Source organism: Eublepharis macularius, chromosome 4, assembly GCF_028583425.1.
Source record: "Eublepharis macularius isolate TG4126 chromosome 4, MPM_Emac_v1.0, whole genome shotgun sequence".
Classification (NCBI taxonomy): Eukaryota; Metazoa; Chordata; class Lepidosauria; order Squamata; family Eublepharidae; genus Eublepharis; species Eublepharis macularius.
The window spans coordinates 161859154-161884073 of record NC_072793.1 but is presented as its reverse complement, the minus strand read 5'-3'; the positions used below and the strand labels follow the sequence as shown (position 1 = coordinate 161884073).

At 45.3% G+C, this 24920-nt stretch overlaps 1 protein-coding gene across 1 annotated transcript; it reads left to right on the top strand.

Moving 5' to 3' along the window:
• Positions 1 to 16055: 16055 nt before the first annotated feature.
• Positions 16056 to 21868, top strand: LOC129327741 (vomeronasal type-2 receptor 26-like). Its single transcript, XM_054976499.1, has 4 exons — positions 16056 to 16533; positions 19421 to 19430; positions 20362 to 20471; positions 20958 to 21868. The coding sequence occupies exons 1-4, from the start codon at positions 16056 to 16058 to the stop codon at positions 21866 to 21868; spliced, it is 1509 nt and encodes a 502-aa protein (XP_054832474.1).
• The last annotated feature ends 3052 nt before the right edge of the window (positions 21869 to 24920 follow it).

Here is a 24920-nt window from a genome sequence, read left to right as displayed (position 1 = left end):
ATAAGTGCCATGTCTAAAGCATTTTCAAGTTTTGCATTCATTTTTGTGAGTTCAAACTTTATATCAGCTAATTGATTAAATAGGGGCTGCACTAACTCCAACATCTGTTTTGATAGAGTGCTCCAATTTTGCAAATTGTAGATCTAGGGACACGGATTGCATATTTAACACTGCTTCAGCACCGGGAGTTCCATTGGCCATCTTGCTTCCTTCGAAGCTGCGGTTTTGCTGTACAATGGAATCCACTTCCAAAAAGAGGCTCTGCTGATTTTTAACAGCTACAGTTGGTGATCTTTTTCTTCCCCGATCCTTGTCCCCCCATTCCTTGGCTGAATAATATGGAAAGAGCTCTGCCAACCTTGATTCCAGGCAGGGGGGAGTTGGAGCCCCTTCAATGCGCATCCAACTACCCAGAGATCAATACCACGCCCCTGGGGGCACCAAAGTTCAGCTATGATTTGATTGCACTCTCCTCCACCACAGTTTCTATTAATTTGCTTGTGATAGTTCCTAATTGGCCTGTAATTTCTTAGTTCTCCTCTGCACTCCTTTAAAAAAAATCAGTGTAAAATTCGCTGCTCTACAGTCCTCCAGTACAGTGGCTGGTTTTAGTAACAAATTCCATTACAGGTGAAAAAACTTGAGTTTTCTCTTGACTACCCCAATCTTTTCCTTTCCCTGCTAGATCAGTTATAGCTTTGATAACCATGTTCTCGAAGGTGAAACTCAGACCCCTTTTTACTACCGGATGTCCCCCAAGCAAGAATCATATTTCATGGGGATTGCCAAGATGCTCCTGCACTTCAGATGGACCTGGATTGGTCTCCTTGCTGCTGACAATGCTGCAGGAGAAAGATTCCTGAGAACCTTGACTCCTGTGATTACCAGGATTGGGATTTGCATTGCCTTCACAGAAAATATTCCAGAACTGCATTCAGACAAGGTGGAGGTCAATTTCCGTACATATCCATTTTTTATGCAGAGAAAATGTAATGTCTTTGTTTTCCATGGAGACTTACAGTCCATATTTGCTGTTGCATTGTTAATTAACCGTAATGAGGAAAAAAGAAAATCCTCTTTGGGAAAAGTTTGGATCACAGCAGTCTTCCATGATCTCAGTTTGATGTGGTTTTTCCAATTCTTTGGCACCCAGCATATCCATGGTTCTTTTTCCTTTTTGATCCATACAAACATCAAGACCAAATATGACAAGTTGGAATCATTTTTCTTTTCTTTCTCTGTAATCATGATGCAATCCTTTCATTGTTTATATTCTAATCATGGGTGGTCTGTGAAACACTGGAGTAGATGCAGAGAGAAAGAGGAAGTGAAACCCCCATCTCAGGATGAGCTTGAAAAAATCCTGTCTGAAGACAGCTATAGCATCTACAACTCGGTACAGGTGGTGGCACGGACCTTGAATGCTGCCTCCTTATTCAGATCTAATCAGGTTTTGAACAGAGCCCAGGTGGGAGTTCAGGAGGTGCAGCCATGGCAGGTATTTGTTTTCTCTAAAATCATAGGAATATTAGAGTAGGTATTCTGGATGATACTGTTACCCAAATGGATGGTCTCCTTGCAAGTTGGGGGGAATTATAGTGCAAGGAGAGTCAGCAAGGGAGGGTAACTGAGGGATTGTCCACTGATGTATACAGGGATCGTTCCTCTAGAAAACTATATTAAATAGGTAGAATGTTTAACCAAAAGAGATTTTATTTATAAAATAATACAGATCACATGCACCAGAATACATACAGCACATATTCAGAGCTAACTAGAAGACAGGGAGGGAAATGGGAGATAGAAATACAATGGCTTGGGCAATATTTGCCAATCGAGAAGGCAAAGGGTGTCCATAGGAAAGAAAACACCATGGCATCTTCTGCTAGAAAACAATAACTTAATGGCCTTCTCCAAGGTGAGACAATAAATCTGAGAAAGGTTTGATTAAACTTTCCTGGGTGTTACTAAAGGTAAAAAAGATGCTTGATGACCCCAAATTGCTGGCAAGTGGGGCTTATCTGACCTCTGAATATCCCAGATTGGAAAAGTGAATTAGGGTAGATCAGCAGGCATCACCGTGGTTAGTTCAGGAACGCCTGCAAGGTCCTATTGTCTTAGAATCTTTGCACATCTCCAGGCAGGGGCAGGGGCTGAAAGCTAGTGTCACCTTGTAACACACATTAGTAATCTTCCAATTCCCAACCGGGGTTGAGAAGACATATCCTGCCTCGCCAGGCAACATTTTTGTGCTTTTAAAACATGTGAGCAGAGGGGCTTAGGATATCGCTAGAAACAAAGCCCGTTATGCAAATAAATACAATGGGCTCTAGAAAGCAGGGGCTGGGGAGGGCTGTGGGGTGATCTGGAAAGGGCTGATAGGCAGACAGAGGGTCTGGGAAGGGCTGGAAGTCAGGTGGGGGTCTGGGAAGAAAGGCAGGTTGGAGATTCTGGGAAGGGCTGGCTGGCAGACAGAGGGTCTGGGAAGGGACAGAGGGCAGGTGGGGGTCTGAAAAGGGATAGAGGGCAGGAGGGGTGTGGGAAGGGCAGGCAGGGAGAGAGGGCAAGGGGTTCTGGGGAGGGGTGAGAGGCAGGAAGGGTCTGAGAAGGGCTAGCAGGTAGGGGGCAATGGGGGTCTGCGGAGGGCTGAGATGTAGGAGAGATCTGGAAAGGGCTGGCAGGTGGAGGGGCAAGAGGGGTCTGGGGAGGGTTGAGACATAGGAAGAATCTGGGAAGGGCTGGCAGGTGGAGGGCAAGGTGGGTCTGGGGAGGGCTGAGATGAAGGAGGGGTCTGAGAAGGGCTGGCAGGTGGAGGGTAAAGGGGGTCTGTGGAGGGCTGAGACACAGGAGAGTTCTGAGAAGGGCTAGCAGGTGGAGGGGCAAGGGGGTCTGGGGAGAGCTGAGATGCAGGATGGGTCCGAGGAGGATTGGTAGGTAGGGCGCAAGTGGGGTCTGGGGAGGGCTGAGACGCAGGAGGGATCTGGGAAGGGCTGGCAGGTGGATGGGCAAGGGGGGTCTAGAGAGGGCTAAGATGCAGGAGGGTTCTGAGAAGGGCTGGCAGGTGGAGGGGCAAGGGTGGTCTGGGGAGAACTGAGATGCAGGAGGGGTCTGGGGAGGATTGGTAGGTAGGAGGCAAGGGGGGTCTGGGGAATGCTGAGATGCAGGCGGGGTTCAGAAGGCAGTGGGCACTTCACCTCCATCCCATCGCCCTGGCTCCACCGAGTGCGGTGCAGCTCCAGCAGGGCTCAGAGGGTGGCAGGTGCTTTGCCTCCACAATGGCTCCGCTGAGAGCGGCGTGGCCTGGTTCCAGTGGGGCTCAGAGGGCGGCGGGCTCTGAGAGGCAGGAGGGGTCTGGAGAGGATTGACAGGTAGGGGGCAAGGGGGTCTGGAGAGGGCTGGTAGGTGGAGGGGCAAGGGGGTCTGGGGAGGAATGGCAGGTGGAGGGGCAAGTGGGGTCTGGGGAGAGTTGAGATGCAGGAGGGGTCTGGGGTGGATTGGCCGGTACGGGAGCTAGGGGGGTCTGGGGAGGGTTAAGAGACAGGAGGGATCTGGAGAGGATTGACAGGTAGGGAAGCAAGGGGGTCTGGAGAGGGCTGAGATGCAGGAGAGGTCTGGGGAGGATTGGCAGGTAGGGGAGCAAGGGGAGTCTGAGGAGGGCTGAGACACAGGAGGCATCTGGGGAGCACTGGCAGGTGGAGGGGCAAGGGGATCTGGGGAGAGCTGAGAGGCAGGAGGGATCTGGGGAGGATTGGTTGGTAGGGGGCTAAGGGGGCGTCTGGGGAGGGCTGAGATGCAGAAGGGGTCTGGGGATTGGCAGGTGGTGGCAAGGGTGGTCTGGGGAGGGCTGAGACGCAGGAGGGATCTGGGAAGGGCTGGTAGGTGGAGGGGCAAGAGTTGTCCTGAGAGGGCTGGGACATGGACGGGGCTCAGAGGGCGGCAGGTGCTTTGCCTCTGCCCCATTGCCCCAGATCCACCGAGCATGGTGCAGCCCAGCTCGAGAGGGCCTCAAAGGGCAGCAGGCACTTCGTCTCTGCCCCAATGCCCCAGCTCCACCGAGCACAGTGCGGTCCGGCCCTGGAGGGGCTCATAGGGCAGCGCGGGCTTCACCCTTGCCCTGCCACCTGAGCTCCGCCAAGCACGGCGTGGCCTGGCTACAGCGGGGCTCAGAGAGCAGTGGGCGCTTCATCTCCGCCCCATCATCCTGGTTCCATCGAGTGTGGTGTGGCCTGTCTCTAGTGGGGCTCAGAGAGCAGCAGGCGCTTCACCCTCACCCCGTCACCCTTACTCCACCATGCTCAGCACAGCCAAGCTCCGTCTTCCCTGTTCTGTCCAGTGTGGCGCGGACAGGTGGGGTTCAGAGGGCGGCTGGCGCTTCTCCCTTACCCCAGCTCCGCTGAGTCGTCTGAAACCTGCTAAGACAATTATGTTATAGTATGATATTCATAAGCTTTGTGTCAGAGAAATTCTGGAAACACTCTATTGTCACACTATTTCATCAAACTAAACTGTTCAGTTTCTACCCAATAATTTCTCACTCACTTTCTAATCACCATATATGCTGCCACATTACGCTGCTGTAGCCTGAAGGTCATTAAGCGTTGCAATCAGCTAGTTTTTCTACACACACACAAAGCTACATGTGATTCTTCTATTCTCAACCTTTAGAGGGTGAGTTCCAAAGAATGTCTTGATAACTAGAGATGGGCACGAATGGGGGAAAAAAAACCAAACATGATGTTGGTTGTTTGTTGCCATCCACAAACAGGGACTCATGAACAACCATGAACATGGCCCTGTTCACGAATATGTTTGTGATTGGCTGTTCTTGGGGGCCAGCAGGCTCTCCTCCAGCCATCATCCAAGTCAAGATCCCTATTACACCACTCCCAGAAACCTGACCTGAGCAGGTACCAGGAAAGATACCAATAATGAATAATAGTTTGGTCCAGAGCCTGCCAGCAGCCCTAGAATTTGAAAGGGTAGATCCCTATCCCACCACACACAAAGAAAATTCAAGCTCCAATGCACTCTATCAAAAGGCCAACAGCTGCTCTCCACTGTCTGCAAAGCCAGAGCTGGGAGCCCCCCACCCCCCTGCTCTTTGCTCCTGCCTATCAAGCTAAATTGGGCTTAGATTGGGGTTTCCAGGGCAACAGCAGGAGTTCAGACAGAGTTCAGACAATCCCTGCCTAAGTTGCCAAGGGAATTGATTGCAGGTGCCAGTCTGTCTGGCTTGATGAACAGCAATGAATGAGGCTTGTAACGACCACCTGTTCATTTAGAATGGGGCCTCACGAACAGCTTGTTCGTGAACAGCAGATTGGGCTGTTTGTTGCTTTTTTTTGTTCGTATTGCTGTTCATGCCCATCTTTGATAACTACCAGAGCCACTGTTACTGTTTGTACCTGCCTAAAGCATTGAAGGCAGTCATCTTCAGTTTTATCATGGGTTTGTGGGTGCCAGCATGACTGCTCTCATTTCTAAATGTAAACTTTCACCTGTCAATCCATCATTCTCTGAAGATCATATACTTCTTTTTTTTTAATAAGATTTTTATTGGATTAGATATCATTTAATTTTAAATTACAGTCAATTTCCCTTTTCTCCAATTCTAACCCCCTCCCTTTCCCCCCCTTTTGTTGACTTCCAACAGTTTTCCAACCCTTTGTCCCTTTTCCCTTACTCATTTTAAATTCATTCTATCTAACAAGCATATATTTTCACTTTCTTCTAAGCTTATCTATATAACACAATGTTCCTTCTGTCTTCTTACTTACTTTAACAACTAAATAACAATAATAATAATACATAACTAAATAATATCTTTCTTTTGATAATAATCCTTTAACTATTTTTGGTACTCTGTACTCTATCTTATAGTCCCTTCTTCAATATGGGACAAACAATTTATCCCATTTTGCATAATTTCAAATACTTCTATAAACAATACATTCATATAAGTCAACCAATTTAACTTATACTCTATATATTACTTTTTCTACATGTCTTATCTTCATGCTGCTTTAGTTATATAATTATATTACTTTAATTATGCAACTATATAATTATATTGATCTTTTCATTATGCAACCAAAAATCGTCAACCAATTTGACTCATATATATCTTCAAACCAACTCATTCAATTTAGTACATTGTACAATTTTTACCAGATATAATATTAATTAGTCTATCCTTATAATTAGTTATTTTCTATCGTTATACTATATATAATAGTCTAATAAAATAATTGCTTAGAAATTCACATTTGCCTCTCCTCCCTCCAGTAAAGTCACCTCCCTCTGCATTTTATTATATTTCAATAGTTCTCAAACTGCCACAGTTCTCCTCCCACCTCCCAATTCTTAACTAGATATTGTTTCAGCTTCTCCCAATCCGTGTTAAACTGTCCTGGATCAAGGTTTCTCAATTTTCTTGTCATTTTGTCCATTTCCGCCATATACAGCAATTTGTATATCCAATCCTCAATAGTTGGCACTTCTTGTACTTTCCATTTTTGCGCATACAAAAGTCTAGCCGCTGCTGTCATGTAAAATAACAATGTCCTGTGTTGAGCTGGAATATTCTCCATTCCCAAGTTCAGTAGCAGGAGTTCTGGGTTCTTATTGATTTGAAATTGTAAAATCTCACTTATCACTCTTATTATTTCCCCCCAGTACTGCCTAGCTACCTCGCAAGTCCACCACATGTGGTACAGAGATCCTTCATGCTTTTTACATTTCCAGCATTTATTGGACATATTCAAATTCCCTAGCGCAATTTTCTTTGGTGTCATATACCAACGATAAATCATTTTATAGACATTCTCTTTGATATTGGTACATGTTGTAGTCTTCATTGTATTCTTCCACAAGTATTCCCACGCCTCCATTGTTATTTCCTTATTAAAATTTATGGCCCACTTCACCATTTGTACTTTGACTATTTCATCATCGGTATACCATTTCAACAGTACTTTGTATACCTTAGAAATTTCCTTTTTATCCTCTTGTAAAAGTGTCTGCTCTAATTCTGAATTCTCCATTCTTATCCCTCCCTTCACACAGTCCGAATTGTAGAGATCTCTAATCTGTCTATACTGAAACCAGTCATAATTTGGAGATAACTCATCCTGTGTCTTTATTTTAAGTTTAGAAAATTCTATTCGGGTTATCTCCTTATATGTTAAACACTGTTGTTCATTATCGACAGTTCTCAGATCTATTACTTCGTATGGAACCACCCATGAGGGGGTTCCTTCTTGTAGATAGTCTCTGTACTTCTTCCAAGTTATATATAGACTTCTCCGTATATAATGGTGTAAAAACATAGAATTCGCCTTTACTTTGTCATACCATAAATATGCATGCCATCCGAATATTTTTTTTTTTTTTTAGATGTGGTATTTCTCCCCCCAATCAATTTTCTTCCAATTATGGCAATTAATTTATAGGTGGTAGTTTTGTACTGTTTGGTAGGATTCAATTTATAGAAGAACTTGCTAGCTTTATATGAAGGATCTTTAGTAGCTAAGATGAATTGTGGATACTTAGTATTAAAGGTTTTAATAGATTAGTAAATTCCTGTTCACTTGAAAAGTTTTATTTTGACTTGTTAAGCTTGGTGTATATACTTTCCCTTCTAACGTTGTCTGAAGAGATCACAAATTGCTGCAGTAGTGACTATATCAATAGGATCTATAAATAATCTTTAGAGTGTTCTTTGGTACAGGTATCAAGTAAATTTAAACAAGTAAAAGTTAAATGATTTTCTGTGTTTATAACTTATGGAGATTTTTATTAACTTGAACAATGAATTCAGCTTTATATAACTTAGCAATTACCCTTGAACGTTTCTAAGCTTTGCCTCTTTCTCTTTTCTCTCTTTTGTTTATTTCAAGACAAAAATAGGCCAAAATAAAATAAGAGAAATGATTCTATTAGTGAAGTGTTTTATTCACACTTCAAATAGTTATTGAAAATAAATTGTTTGATTTCCTTTCCACTGACCTCTTACCCTTTTCTTTCCCTCTTTTTTGCAGTGTTGTAGTTTCACACTAAGTAGTTTGAATGTAATATAGAAGGATTTATTTGATGTTCCCTAGCTGTCCACTCCTTTTCTCTAACTCCTTACTCTGTTCTATTTTCTTATATCCTTTGTTTAGATAAATCAACTTATTTCGTTTAATTTTCCCCCTTTCCCCCCTCCTTTCCCCCCTCTCTTTTCCTTTCTATTCCCTCCTCCTCCCTAACCCACCCAACTTTGCCCTTTAAGTCTGAATTAGCAATACAAATGAGCTTTGGAAATTTCTCCCCCTCCCTTGATGTTTCCCTTTCCCCTTTCCCTAGTTATCTTATCTTTCCCTCCCACGGAACTCTTGGTTGATTAGCTCTAAGATCACAATAATGGGAGATCTATTTCAAATCCTTTCCCTCCCACAAATCCCCTGGCCAGTTGTTACAAACTGCACAAAAATAATAGATTTGTTCCCCAAAGCCCTTTTAGCTAGTGTGTTCTATTCACACACTAGTTTGGTATATACCAAAACTTACCGGGCTTAACTAAAAAAGGAGTTACATTGAAAGGACCGAACTCCCCCCTCCCTTTCTTACCCCGTTTTGAATCTTCAATAAAGAGTATTATGATAACGCTTCCCTTAAATTTTAGCATTGTGGCTAAGTGTCTAAATCAATTGTCTCTTACTGAAATTTTACTTCCCTTCTGAGGGATGAAGATGTTGACTGAGAAAATTTTCTTTTTTGACTTGGTTTGCTTGTTTCCATCAGTTCTTCTAGGTTCAGTTCATTTAACATTGATGCTGCAGAGTCGTAGTCCGAAGCAATAAGACGATGTCCTTTGTGATAGACCAGTAGTTTCGTGTAATTCCACCATTTGTATTGTACTTTCGCTCTCCTCAAAGTCTCGGTTGTGGGTTTAAGTTCTTTTCTCTTTAAGAGAACTTCATTAGGCAGGTCACTGTATACTTGTATCTGGGTGTTATTGAATAATAGAAAGCCTTTGGATCTTGCTTCATTGATTATTTTCTTCCTATTGAAGTATCTGGTACTTCAATAATGATATCTCTCGGCATATTTCTTTTTTTCTGCTGGCTTAAAGATCCAATGCGATAAGCTTTTGTTATGAGTTGGTTTGTGCCTTCCTTAATGCCCAGCAGCTTAGATAGCCAAGGTGTTAATGTTCTGATTATATTTTCATTTTCTATAAGGGACTCTTCAATCCCACGGAGCTTGAGATTTCTGTAACGAGCTGACACTTCCAGGTGAAGAATTCTTTCCTCCTGCTGTTCTAGTTTATTATATATTTCTCTTACGTCTCTTTGAGACATGATACTAAGTTCCATAGCACTTTCAGCTGTTTGATTTGTCTTTTGAAGTTCTAATTTGATTTCTGTTAATTGTGTAGATAGCGGTTGGATGAGCAGCGTCATTTGCTTGAGCAGGTTTTCTTCAAATTTTGCAAACTGTGCCTCGAGGGAGTGGTTATTAGTTTTTGCTGCTGCATTTGTTTCTACAAGTTTCCTGTCGGCCATTTTGGATAGCTCGGCCTTGCTGCGTTCCTGAGGCATAGTTTGAGTTGTGCTGTAAAAGAGCTGCTGCAAATTTCTTGCTGATTTTGGATAGATCTTCTTTTCCCTCTGCGTCTGCTTTCTCAAATATATAATGCAGGGTAAGCGATATCAGCTGTTTTCCGGGGTTTACAGGGAGGAAGGAGACAGAGATCTTTCAATGTGCGTCCATACCCGAAGGCTCTGACGCCACGCCCCCCGAATATTTTTTTATATCCTTCTAAGGCCAGTAATTTCCAGTTTTTCAACATTATCCAATCTTTCAGCCACACTAAACAAATTGCGTCATAGTAAAGTCTTAGATTGGGCAGTTGCATTCCGCCTCTTTCTTTTGCATCTTGTAGGACTTTCATTTTCACTCGAGGCTTTTTGCCTGCCCAAACAAAGTCTGATATTTTTCTCTGCCATTTTTCAAACTGCTTGGAGTCTCGGATAATTGGTATAGTCTGTAGCAAAAACATTACTCTCGGCAACACATTCATCTTAACTACTGTAATCCTTCCCAACCATGACAGATTCAGTCTATTCCATTTAATCAAGTCTTGCTCTATCTGAGTCCATAATTTTTCATAATTATTTTTAAATAGATCTATATTCTTTGCAGTCAGTTCAATTCCCAAATATTTCACCTTGCTTGTTACTTCACAATCTGTTATTTCCATTAACAATTGTTGTTTTTGCTTAGTCATATTTTTACATAGTATCTTTGACTTCTTTTTGTTAATATAAAACCCTGCCAAATCTCCAAACTCCTTAATCTTCTCTATCACTTTTGGCATATTCTCCGTTGGATCTTCCACAATTAACATTATATCGGCCGCAAATGCTCTGACCTTATATGAAAAGTCCTTTATTTTTATTCCACGAATTTCATCGTCTTGTCGTATCTGTATCATCAAAATCTCCAATACCAGAATAAATAACAGTGGAGACAGCAGGCAACCTTGTCTTGTTCCTTTAACCTATAGTCAATTTCTTAGTGATCTCGTCATTCACCACAATTGCTGCATTCTGGTCTCTATAAATTTCTTTTACTGCTCTTATGAATCTTTCTCCCATTTGTAGCTTTTCCATAGTGGCAAACATAAAGTCCCAGTTCAAATTATCAAACGCTTTTTCAGCATCCACAAAGAAAAAGCCAACCTCTTTATCCGAAGATCATATACTTCTGAGTTGACTTGTTGTAGAACTGTATGAGATTGTTTGTACTGTAAACAATTTGTTACATGTCAACTGAAAGGTATAAAATACAGGTGCAGATATGTCCCAGTATGCATTTAGTATCTACCTGATTGAATCCAAGGCTTATTGCTAAATAAACATTTCTCACCACGATTCCAAAATGTATCCCTTGAGTTGGTTTCTCAGATTAGAACTGAATTGGGGAAATCTACAATTGGCTAAGGATGTTGGTTTAATTTCCCCTTCACTTTTTTATTAGCATGAGTGCAAGTTCTGCTAACGATATCAATATTCTATCAAATCTGGTATCCTTTTTCCAACAGTGGCCAGTCAGATGCCAATGGGAAGACCACATACAGGGCACACAGACAACCACCATCATCTGCTGAGTACTTCCCAGTTTCTGAAACTCAGAGACATTCAGCAGCTGAACCTGGATGCCACTTTTAGCTATTATGTCTAGGAGGTAACAACAGCCCTAACCAACCTTTAAATCAATCCAAAGTTTATTATTTTTTTCTCAAGCTATCATCACATCTTATGGCAGTTAGAAGTCATACTTCTATTGGTCTGCCTTGAACCTATCATCCATCAGATTTATGTTTTTAGTTGGTTAATTTCTAGAACAACTTTAAATTAATAAATTCCCAAAGTAGTTAACTGCACAATAAAAGAATAAAAAGCCAAGTTCTAGTAAAATGGGAGAAGGAGATTTTTTTCTATTAGTTTTCTATACACCAAGCATAATTTTCTAGACGTATATCAAGACTAGCACATGATATTGCAAATCAGACTGCAGCTGAGACATATATAAGAGCATTAATATACTGGCATATTTATTCTCAGTCACTTTTCTAATGATCCTGTTGTGGGCTGAGCCAGCCCAAGCAAAGTAGTCCAAGTCCAGTCCAAAGTCAGAGGACGAGTCCAAAGCCAGGGGTGAGTCCAAAGTCCAAAATTGCTTAAACAATTCTCTTTAGAATGCAAACTCAAACTTACATGTCTGATTCTAACTTCACAGGGCACTTATGCAGATTACTGCAGTCGAAGCCAGTTGAAGTTAGGGGAATTAGAAAGATGTGTTATATTGAGGATTGCTGAGGGTCTTCCAAAAGAAGCTGAAGCAGAAAGAGGAGACTCAGGAAAGGATCTGAGATTCCTTGTCAATGTAAAAAAAACCCTACTGTGAGTCATATGGAGGCCTTTAGCCCAGGCAATGAATCAAAAGAGACTGGCTCTCCAATACACAAAGCTGAAATCCAGCATGGCTTCTCATAGTTTTAAATATGTTTACTTTGTATGTCATTCTAGCTTCATCCTTTCCTGAGAAACTTCCGGTTTTACAGTAATTCCATGAAAGGAGTTTATTTTGATGAAAACGGGGACATGGCAGTCGACTTTGATATTGTAAATTGGGTGGTGATGCCCAACCAGTCTATTGTTCAAGTTAAAGTTGGGAGTACAGAGAGACAAACGTCTTCTCCAGAGATAAAGTTCTCCATTAATCAGGATACCATTGTGTGGCCCAGATGGTTTAATGAGGTGAGGAAAATACTTATTTCATTTTATACTCTTTAACAGGGCTTTTTTTCTGGGAAATGAGGTGGTGGAACTCAGTGGGTTGCCAGCACAGGGGGCAACTCGTGGTGGGAAGTGGTGCCCCTGGTACCATGTGCGCATGCACAAAGTGCACATACACTTCCGGGACCACACAATGATATCACTTTTGGTCACCTGGAACAAGGGGGGGAGTTTTTTAAAGTTTAAATCGCCCTCAGTGAAAATCGTCACGTGGCCCTGCCCCCTGATCTCCAGCCAGAGGGGAGTTTAGATTGCCCTCTGCACCGGTGGGGCCACTGGCCATGTGACTGTTTTTAAGAGGTGCCAGAACTGCGTTCCAGCTGAAAAAAAGCCCTGCCCTTTATACTTTTCAGTTAGTATTCCCTGTCAAATCAGTTTATAGTCTAAGAACACAAGAAATGAGAAAGGCAGGGAAAAGGCATGATGGAATACACATTTAGAGATTGTAGTCAACAGCAGTTATTGCTAATGGTGATCTGAGGGACTGGTCGGGGCTATGGGCAGCGTGCCCCAAATAGAGATCTGGAAAGGGTCCCTCCTGCCTGGCACAGCCCAGAGGACCTCACATGGCTCATGAGTAATAGAAAGCCCCTGTGGTGTCCATTTTTTTGTTACACTCATTTCTGGGTGTCATTAGGAGAATCATAGAACTGGAAGGTGATGATCTTCATGGTCATTGAATGAACATTGTGTCTCCCTCCCAGATACTGACAAGACCCAGACCTGCTTAGTTTCACCAAGGTTGCTGTATAATGGGCATTCATAGTAGGATGAGAAATTGGTTGGTGGCCCAAAGAGTATCCATTTACAGGAACAGTGCTGATGAATTAAGAACTTGGAATCCTGAAGGAGTGGGGATGGAGTCTTCAATGGCCATAAGTGCCTAGGCAAACCATGCAGCATGTGGGCCTCATTAGCTCCTTGCACTCCTTCGTCCTCTTCTCTTCTGGCCCTAACCCATTTCCTCCTGGCAATTGGCAGGAGACTTACTGTTCTGGGAGTGAGCTGTGCCAAATATATATTGATGTCACTTCCCGTGCATCCATTACTGGGGTAACTTTAATAATTTGCAAAAAGTCAATGGTTTTACCACAGAATCTTTGCAGAATACTAATGCAACTCTAGTCACTTTTTGGCAGAAGCAGAAGTGATGTTTGCCTGCTGATATTATGCCAGTACATTAAGCCTTTTCTCACCCCTATCCTTGCCCAAGTTATGGGTGGGCAAGGATTACAAACACTTAGCTGGAAAGAGAGATAAGGGTTTCCAATCTCCATGTGAAAGAAGGAGATCTCCTGAAATTACAAATTAGCTCCAGATGACAGTGATTCTTTCCCCTAGATGAAATAGCTGCTTTGGAGGGTGGAATTTTTCTAGCATTCTAAAGCATCCCTTGTTGAGGTCCCTCCCTTCCCCAAAACACACCATCTACAGGCTCTACCCCTAAATCTCCAGGAATTTCCCACCTCAGAATTGGCAACCAAGCATGTGTGTTATGTGCTGTCAACATTCTTTCAACTTATGGTGACCCTATAAATGAATGTCCTCCAAAATGTCTTATCATTGACAGTCTTGCTAAGGTAGATGTGATGATACTAAAGCTAATATGCTCTTTTCAGTGAAGCTTGTCTTCTCATGATATGACTAAGATCGGCCAGCTTCATTTCAATCATTTTATCTTTTCAGGAGAATTCAGGCTTCATTTGATCTAGAACCCACTTATTTGTCTTTACGACCATCCATGGTATCCCTAAAACTCTTCTTCAATATCACACTTCACATGAATCAATTTTCTTCCTCTCAGCTTTCTTCATTGTACAAGTTTCACATCCATACATAGTAATAGAGAATACCCACAACACACTATGGATTACTTTAATCTTGGTCCTGAACAGCATATCCTTGTTCACCTCACCTTGACGCAAATTGAATCCAGCTTTCCTTATTATATCTTCTGAATATAAATTGAACAGACAGGGCGATAAAATACATCCTTGGCAGACACCTTGGCCAATTGGAACTGTTCCATCATGGGCAAGCAAGCCCTCTTCAAGAAAAAGCACTAATTCATGGTCCCAGGGCCCAAATAGCTCTTCCCGACACCATGAACACAGCCAGTGGTTCACCACTACAGTCTTATGTTCCCGTTCATCTATTTGAGAGATGTTAGAGTTAATCCTTGTGCATGTACTTATTCAACACTAGGGGTGTGACCCAGAAAATATTCAGATTTCCAGGAAATATATTTGGAAATACCCCAAACCCAAAGGGGCAAGCCGCTTCAGATTCGAGCATTTCAATCACTTCGGAATGTTCTGTAAAGATTCGGAGCATTCCAAAGTGATTTAAGGGACTGGGATTTCTCCCAGCACCCAACCCATCCCCAAACCAACCCCCCCCACTTAGCCCCCCCTCCCCTCCAACCAACTTACCTGGCCCTAAAGATCCCTTTAAACTATCAGCTGGCAGGTGGCAAGGGGGATTCCCCCCTGCCGCCAGACAACTGATAGTTTAAAGGGCCCCTGCCTTGCAAGCTGGTCCCTTTAAACTATCAGTAGGAACTGGCTTTGCCTAAGAGCCCCCTTCCCTTCCTCCAGCCAGTTGGGATGGGGGGGGGGAAGACTTGGAGGCGAAGTCAGTTCCCAGGGTGGCTTTGAAGCCTCACCGGAAATGGGATTTGCCTCAGAGCCCCCTTCCCCTCCTCCAGCTGGTTGGGAAAGTGCGTTCCTGGCACAGCTTTGAAGCCCCGCTGGGAACGGGCTTCACCTCAGAGTCCCCTTCCCCTCCTCCAGCCGGTTGGGATGGGGGACAGACTTGGAGGCAAAGTCAGTTCCCAGTGCGGCTTTGAAGTCCCGCCTGGAACAGGCTTCACCTCAGAGCCCCCTTCCCCTCCTCCAGCCGGTTGGGATGGGGGAGGGAAGACTTGGAGGCGAAGTGCATTCCCGGTGTGGCTTTGAAGCCCCACCAGGAATGGGCTTAGCCTCAGAGCCCCCTTCCCCTCCTCCAGCTGGTTGGGAAAGTGCGTTCCTGGCACAGCTTTGAAGCCCCGCCGGGAACGGGCTTCACCTCAGAGTCCCCTTCCCCTCCTCCAGCCGGTTGGGATGGGGGACAGACTTGGAGGCAAAGTCAGTTCCCGGTGCGGCTTTGAAGTCCCGCCTGGAACAGGCTTCACCTCAGAGCCCCCTTCCCCTCCTCCAGCCGGTTGGGATGGGGGAGGGAAGACTTGGAAGCGAAGTGCATTCCCGGTGTGGCTTTGAAGCCCCACCAGGAATGGGCTTAGCCTCAGAGCCCCCTTCCCCTCCTCCATCTGGTTGGGATGGGGGGAGACTTGGAGGTGGCAGTGAGCTCCAGACGAGTGGGTGCTGTGGGCAAATGCCTGTGTTCCTGGTGCCGCTGTCCGCCACCACCGCCGGGGCCGGGAAGTCCCAGGCCCCAGCAGCGGTGGCTGACAGCAAGCTCCGGGCTGCCGGGGGCTGCAGCAGCAAATGCCTGCATTCCCGCTGCCGCTTTCAGCCACTTCTACCAGGGCCCTGAACTTCCCGGGCCTGGTGGTGGTGGCTGACAGTGAGCTCCCGCTAGCGGGGGCTGCAGGCAAATGCCTGTGTTCCTGTCACTGCTGTCAGCCACCACCACTGGGGCCAGGAAGTCCCGTGCCCTGGCAGCGGTGGCTGACAGCGAGCTCTGGGCCAGCAGGGGCTACACAGGAAAATGCCTGCATTCCCGCCGTTGCTCTCAGCCACTGCTGCCAGGGCCTGGGACTTTCCAGCCCCGGTGGTGGTGGCTGACAGCAAGCTCTGGGCCGGTAGGTGCTGCAGGCAAATGTGTGTGTTCCCACCGTCGCTGTCAGCCGCGGCCGCCGGGGCTGGGAAGTCCCGGTCCCTGGTGGCAGTGGCTGACAGTGAGCTCCGGGCCCACGGAGGCTGCAGGCAAATGCCTATGTTCCTGCCGTCACTGTCACCCGCCTCTGGGGCCTGGACGTCTCAGGACCCAGTGGTGGTGGCTGACAGCAAGCTCCAGACCCGCGGAGGCTGCAGGAAAATGCCTGCATTCCCACCATCGCTGTCAGCCACCACCTCTGGGGCCCAGAACTTCCCAGCCCTGTCCATGGTGGCTGACAGCGAGCTCTGGGCCAGCAGGGGCTGCCGGCAAATGCTGGCATTCCCACCGCTGCTGTCAGCTGCCGCTGGTGGGTTCTGGGAAGTCCCTGGTCCCATCCGCTGCAGCTGACAGGGAGCACTCCACTGGGGCTTGCAGGCATATGCCTGTCCCCACCGCCCCTGTCAGCCCCCAGAGATGGGGCCATGGCATTCCCTGGCCCCAACAGCAGCTCGGCACTCAGCTGCTCATTGGGGAAGCCGCTAACGAGCAGCTGATTCAAGGGTTTAAATGCCCCTTTTCCTGCAGCTGCTCAGCAGCAAAGAAACGGGCATTTAAAGTTTGATCCGAAGCTTCCCAATGCATTACGAATGCTTTGGGAAGCTTTGTTTCGGGACTTCCAAAACCATGAAGAATTATACCAAGGAGAACCCATAGAAATTATTTGTATGAGAGGTTTTTGAAAGAAAGTCTCAGTATCTAAGGCATTCAAAGCTGTTCAGAGTTAGGATATAAATTTCAGCTCTGGATTGTTTGGAAGCTTTAATAAGGCATGGATAAGTAATTCGTTGCAGTGCCAAAGCCTCCACTGTGACTAAAGAAGTCCTTCAAAGATAGAGGGGTGAGGAGCACCAGAAGCGAGAGACTTACTGTTCTGGGGTGAGCTGTGCTGATGATGCATTGTCACTTCCCTTGCATCCATCACCGGAGAAACTCTAGTATTTTCCAAAAAGTCTATGGTTTTACCATAGAGTCTTTCTGGATTGCTAAAGCAACCCTGCTCACTTTTTGATAGAAAGAGAAATGATGTTGGCTCATTGATACTATGCCAGCACATCATGCTTTTTCTCCCCTCAGTTCTTGCTAAGATATGAGTGGACTGGGGTCACAGACACCTAGCTTAGGAAGGAGATTAGGCTTTCCAGTCTCCATGTGGAAGCTGGAGATCAGTTTGTGCCTGGATGGAAGAATTAAACAAAGGAAAACCCATATAAATTATTTGTACTAGAGGTGCTTGAAAGAGAAATCCCTCTTTTTAGGTCTCAGTGTCTAAGGCATTCAAAGCTGTTCAGAGTTACGGTATAAATTTCAGCTCTGGATTGTTTGGAAGCTTTAATAAGGCATGGATAAGTAATTCATTGCAGTGCCAAAGCCTCCACTGTGACTAAAGAAGTCCTTCTAAGATAGAGGGGTGAGGAGCACCAGGAGGAATTTCATCTGGCTCAGAAAGCCTTCTGTCTTTGAGGGCTTATCTGATTAAAATTGTTAACCAAATGTTGAATAATGTAGAGGTAGTAGGCATGTGCATTGCACACTCACCCATGCACACACACCCAAATGTTTCCAGATGAGTATTCCATGTGGAATGACCGATCTGATCAAATCTTTTAAAATTAATTTTGGGAACACCAACGGGAATCTCTCATTCAGCTCTGCCCATCGTTGTTTTTTGCTATGTTTTCATTCAACACTGGATTAATGGTTTTTAGTCTGAAAGGGAGACCTGCATCAGGCAATCTGTCCAGTCTCCTACTTTTACTCATAAAAATAGGGGGGAAAGAAGGCCATCAGCCTTCATTTTCCCTTCCCATGAAGAAAAAGTGAACGTCTAGTCCTCTCGTATTGCAAGCTTTTATGCTCAAGGCAAAGACAGGCCAGCGGCAGGCATTTTTAAAAAGGGAGTTCTGATGTACCAAACCTCATAAAAATGAAAAAAAAAGCCAAACAGATTGGATCCAAGCTGGCACTGGCCAAGATATACAAAAAGAGGAAATGTTTTGGAGAATGGCTGTAATAAACCTGAACATGATCGTTATTCTATTCCAGACAATCTTTGTATCAGGTACCTTTATCTTCCTTTAGTGTAATTTGTATTCCTGTTCCTTCTTTGTTTTGTATCTCTTTTATTGTTTGGAAAATAAAAAATATATATTAAAAAAAACAAGCTGGAACTGGCCCACACAGAACACAGTAAACAATTATTCTGGAATCCCCAGAATTGAAACTGAAACAGAAATATGTTCAATGTACACCCCTACTCCAAACCTCCCAAATAAAACATGTTTCTCCACAGAGTGAAAGAACACTAAGTGGGGAGACCATGAACATCACATAAAACAAGACCTAAGTGAGGCCTCTCCCAAACAGGTTATAATCGGAAAAGCCAGAAATAGGTATATACTAGCAACAAAGCCCGTTGTGGGGAAAAATACAACAGGCTCTAGGGGAAGGTGGGCAGGCAGACATTCCCTCCTCCTCCATCACTGATCCCACTGGATGAAAGTGGGGGAGGGATGGCCACCTCCTCTGCACCTGATCCTGCAAGTGAAGGGGAGGGCAGACATTGCCACCTGCTCTGAGCCTGATTCCGGCCAGTGAATGGGGGGCAGCCATTGATTCCTGCTCCACACATAATTCTGGCAGGTTGAACGGGGGCAGGCATTGCCTCCTGCTCTGTGCCTAATCCAGGCTGGGTGAAGGGGGGCAGGCATTGCCTCATGTTCCACTACTAATCCCAGCCGGGTGAAGGGGTGGACATTGTCACCTTCTGCTCGCTTGATCCAGGCTGGGTGAAGGGGGGCAGGCATTGCCACCTGCTCTACTCCTGTTCCCTGCCAGGTGAAGGGAAGGTAGGCATTGCCACTTTCTCCGTTCCTGATCCCAGTTGGGTGAAGGCAGGAGATGTGTGTTTCCCCCTCTCTGCTCCTGATCCCAGCTGGGTGAAGATCGAGGGCGGGCATTGCCACCTTCTCCACTCCTGATCCCAGACAGGTGATGGTGGGGGATGGGCATTGCCACCTGCTCCCTTCCTGATCTCAGCTGGGTGAAGGTGGGGGGGCGGGCATATCCACCTGCTCTAGTCCTGATCTCAGGTCGGTGAAGGCGAGAGTCGAGGATTGCCACTTTCTCTGCCCCTGATCTCTGTCAAGTGAAGAGGTGTGGGCATTGCTACCTGCTCCCCTCCTGATTCCAACCAGATGAAGCAAGGTAGGCATTGCCACCTCCTCCACTCCTTATCCCAGCTGTGTGAAGGTGGAGGGAGGGCATTGCCACCTGACCTGGTCCTGATCTCTGCTCAGTGAACATGGGGGCGGGCATTACCACCTACTCCACTCCTGATTCCAGCTGGGTGAAGGCAAAGAGTGAGCATTGCCACCTACTCTGCTCCTGGTCCTAGCTGGGTGAAGCCGGGGGTGGGGGGCATTGCCACCTGCTCCACTCCTGATCCCAGCTGGGTGAAGGCAGGGGGCAGGCATTTCCACCTGTGCAGGTCTTGATCCTAGCTCAGTGAAGATGGGGTGGGCATTGCCACCTGCTCCACTACTGACCCTTGCTGGGTGAAGGAGGGTGGGCATTGCCACCTGCTCTGCTCCTAAGCCCCGCTGGGTGAAGGCGGGGGGGGGGGCATTACCACCTGCTCCATACCTTGTCCTGGCCTGGACTTTCCACTGTGGCATATCTCTGGAAGTCTGGCTGCCTCATCTGGGCTTCCCTCCACAGCAGCACCCTCTGGTTGCACACATGGATAGGAAGTGAGTTGTCTCAAATAGGCTATATCTGCCACTCACAGCCTCATTTAATGCACAATGAGTATATTACTCCTTAAACATTGTCTTCTTTCCTAGATCTGGCTTAAGGACTCCATTCCTTCTTTTTGGTCTTTGTCCAGACATAGCAGAGCAGCAAAAGTATATATATCAAAGTAGCATCCCTTCCTTGCAGCTGTGAATCAGAAATGTTGTCCTAAAGGAAGACCTGGTTCACATGATGATAAAACCTAACTGGGAAGTAGAAATCATATTGAGTTGTTTGTATACAAAATATGTGCATGACCGCACATATGCACAAACAAAATAAAGTCGAGAATACATTTTCTTGATACGCCTTGTTTTATTGCTTAGACCCTGCCTTATTCTAGGTGCACGGAGAGCTGTCCATCTGGATATGCCAAGGCGATTAAGGAAGGAGAACCTATTTGCTGCTACGACTGTGTTCCATGCGCAGAAGGGACAGTCTCCACTCAGGAAGGTAAGTCACATATCAGAGGCCCAGTTGGAAGGAGGAAGAGGGGCATATTTAAGGCTTCCACCCTAACCTCAGCTTCTCGACTTTGGTTCACCTTACCAGTCACTCCACTGCAATTTGGATCATGTACAAAGGGCTGTCTGCTAAGTCAGATGTTTGGATTATTTTGCCCACACCTTTCCTACTTTGACTGGCATTCATTAACCAGAGTTTGAGCTCTGGGAGGTGTATTGGCAGTTGGGACTCCTATCTGAGATTCTTTTGACTTAATATACCAGGAAGTAAACCCAGAATTTTCTGCAATGGAGTTCAGTTTCCTCAAAATTTCCCATCCATATTACGCATTCTTAGTTCCTGACTTCTTCCCAACCCTCCCTTGTCCTGCTTTTCACTTCTCTCTCTATATATTCCAAATGAATATAAAAGAACAAAGATGATTATGCATGAAAAGGAGATGTGGTGACACTAAATTTAATATGCTCTTTTCAGATGCAAGTCAATGTGATAAATGTCCAGAGGATCAGCATCCAAACCAGGTCCGAGATCAGTGTGTTCCTAAGGGGATAACCTTCCTATCCTATGAAGAACCTTTGGGGATCATCCTAAATATCCTTACTCTTTTCTTCACCCTAATCACAAGTATTGTTTTAGGCATCTTCATTAAATACTTAGAAACTCCAATAGTCAGGGCCAACAACCGGGACCTCTCCTACATCCTTCTTGTCTCCCTTCTGCTTTCGTTTCTCTCCTCCTTTCTCTTCATTGGTCAGCCCAACAAGGTGACCTGCCTTCTCCGACAAACTGCCTTCAGCATCATATTCTCCATTGCCGTCTCTTCAGTGTTGGCAAAAACTGTCACTGTGGTGGTGGCCTTCATGGCCTCAAGGCCAGGGAGCGGGATGAGGAACTGGCTGGGGAAGAGCTTGGCCAACTCCATTGTCTTTTCCTCTTCCAGTATCCAAGTGGGCATCTGCGTTCTTTGGCTGGCCATTTCTCCTCCATTCCCAGAGCTGGACATGCACTCTCAGCCCAGACAGATTGTATTGCAATGCAATGAAGGTTCTGTCACTATGTTTTATACTGCCCTGGGCTACATGGGATTCCTGGCCGCCATCTGCTTCACTGTGGCTTTCCTAGCCAGGAAGCTGCCTGGGGCATTCAATGAAGCCAAGCTGATCACCTTCAGCATGCTGGTCTTCTGCAGTGTCTGGGTGTCCTTTGTGCCCACCTACCTGAGCACGAAGGGGAAATACATGGTGGCAGTGCAGGTTTTCTCTATCTTGGCCTCCAGTCTGGGCTTACTGGGCTGCATCTTTCTTCCCAAATGCTACATCATTATCCTGAGGCCTCATCTGAATACAAAAGAACACCTAATGATGAAACATAAAGATACGGTTTAATTTTGAGTGCATTCTTTTTAATGTTCTGCGTCCATATAAGCCCAATGCCTTGGGAGTTTACTCCCCTAAGCTGGCATAGATGAAATCTTTCACATATATTTCAAAAGAAACTAGTAATTCACAATGATAGATAATGCATAATGACATAAGATATTTTGAAGCCATTTTGTTTTAATGTTTTATTTTTATCATTTTATCACAACCTGATTCCAAACAGAGTAGACTACTGTAATGAACTCTATATAGTCTGCCCTTGACATCAACTCAGTGATTCTAGCTGGTGTAGAATATTGCAGCTCGATTATTATTAGGAGCTAGGCAGAGCATGTGTATTATTTCCATTCCCTTTCTGCATTTACTCCATTGTCTACCTATTAGTTACTGGGCTCAGTTCAAGGTAGTGGCTATCACATACAAAGACCTTCAAGGCATATCTGTAGGAGCATCTCTTGTTGCCTGGAGGGGTCCTTGCTAGTAGGGGAGGGAATTAGCAGAAAAGAGGAAGGCTAAATGAGAGGGGTAACTGTGGGATAAGCACCAATTTTTATGGGGTCCTTTCCCTATGGTAACAGACAAGACTGGTGATTCTTTAATGAATGTAGTATCTTTATTCTTTAATGAATGTAGTATCTTTGTTTGAACACAAACACACATACAAAGAGCAATTAAAACTATTGGCACACACAGAGAGAGTCCTAGGAAGCTAGGCAAAAATTGGAACAGAGTGAGGGGAGGGGAAGTATATTTTCAGATGAGCAGAGTGGTCCACGGAGGGGGAGAGAGAGAGAGAGCAGCTTCAAATGTCTCATGTTCTCGGCCAGGAGAGAGACTTAGGGAATGTAGCCCCAAGGGTACAATGCTCAGATTTGGAGGTGCAGCATGCACACAGGGAGAGTCTTAGGGAAATGACCCTAAGGGAGCGGCAACTGGGTACCAGAAGCATGCACAGTTTGAATGAAGCCAGAGCCTTGGTTTTTATAGGGCTAAATGTGTCCTGAGGCAGGAGAGCCCTCTTGGCCATCAGGACAAAGGCTGTGAAGAAGACCATCTCCAGGAAGTAACAAAAGTTTGATTACTCTGTGATTGGGGTGTGTAAAGAAAATGCAAAAGCCTCTCCTTCTGCCTCACAAAGGGGCAGTATGTTAATGTGTCCCCAGAGCTGGGTTGATGAATTTAGATAGGGAGGTGCCAGTTCCCAGAGATGAATTAAACTTATTCGTGTTGATTGATTGCTTCATGATTGCAGGGTGGGGATCTAATCATGGAAGAAGAGTATCAGAATGTGCTAATGGGTGGTGGGGGGGACTCAGCAAAGCACACTATTGTCATAATCACATGCCAGTTGCTGGGAGGAGAGCAAATTCAATCACCACTATGTAAGCAGTCAGCCCGGCCTCCGCCAGTTGTACAGCATTTTTCATATAGCTGCGTGTGATATTAAAAGTGGACAAGCCTTTGGAGTTTAAAATGGCTACTGTATGGCCACCAGAAGACCTCTAACAGTTGCTACGTCCCGCCTGGGAGAACCAGGCATGCAAGGAATGCTGCTCTGGAATGCGGAGTGACCACGGCTTGATTGGATTTAGTGCCATCGCCAGCTCTGCCAGTGCCCAGAGCAACAAAGGACTCACAGCTTCAACCCCACTTAGCACATTCCTCTCCCACTTTCCATGATGATATCTCCTGTCTGTGATTGAGGAGCTAATCAAATGGCATTCATAAGCATGTACAGTCGTTCCTGGCACAATGTATCCCTTCCCCAAAAACACTTAATCTAGCTCCAGTGTACTTCATCAGGAAAACTGTCCTTTTTGCGCAGTGCTAGAACTAGCTTTACATTTGTATTCACACACCCCAGCAGTTATCAGTCAAGGTACTCAAGCCTTTTGTCTAATCCAGGAACTGACCGTTGGAGTCTTTGTCCTAACTGCTAGGAGGACTTTCTTCCACCTCAGGGCACATTTTACCTATAAAGGGAGAGCTCTGGCCCCATTCAAATCGAACACGTTTCCGGATCCACAACCGCTGTTCCCTTGAGGTTTGCTCTAAGCCTCTTGTCTTGACGAGGATGCTGGCTGTTTGATGTTCTCCTCTCTCCCTCCTCAATGCAGACTGGACCCCCTGCTCCAGGATAGGTAGATATAATTACTCCCTCTCGCTCTATTCCCAAATCTCTGGCTATATTTCCTAGGACTCTGTGTGCATCCCCCCACTAATTGGTGTGTATGTGCATGAAGTTCTTGTGTTCAATAAAAGTTATTTTTTAATATTAAGCACCAGACTAGCTTGTTCTATTGTTGGAAGGGACCTGGCATACAAAGGTGTTTGATCCCAGTTACCGGCCTCTTGCATAGCCATTCTCCTTGCCAGCTAATTCCCCCATAAATCATATTTATTGCAAGGAGACCAGTTCCGGTAACAACTCTGCCTTTGCATAACATAATCTCTTTGTGACTCATTCTCCCGGGTGGATCTCTGCATTGCTTAGCCCAGCAGGCTTGGATGCAGATCAAGCTGCAATAATCCAGGGGTCCTGTGATTTTATATCACAGGCCTGTCTTAAAGGTACATCAAATATGGTGGAGGCCAGGGCTGACTACTTACACTCTCTCCCTATGTTCTGCCATGGCAGCTTTGCTCAAGTGAACAAGGCCTTCAGCAGGTGCTATACTGCAAATGGGCAAAATCAATGACTGCCTGTACATGTGATTGTTCTGTTGTGGCCCCCACCTCTTGGAACAGCCTGCCTGAAGAGGTGAGGAAAGGTCGCAGTCTCCTGAATTTCTGCACACTATGCAAAACTGAATTATTCAGAATGGCTTTCCTAAAAATGTAATAGGGGGTGTGCAGTAAAGAAATGGCTCAGAGAAATGCTTTGATTAAGGAACAGGAGTGTGGACTATACTACTGCATACCTAGTGGGCAGCTTCTGCATCATTCAGTATGCCACATCTAATTGCTTATCCTTTCTGTCAGCGTTGTTTAGTTCTGTATTTAGATTTCTGTTTGTATTCAGGTTTCTACAAACCTATTGTATTATTAATACAACATA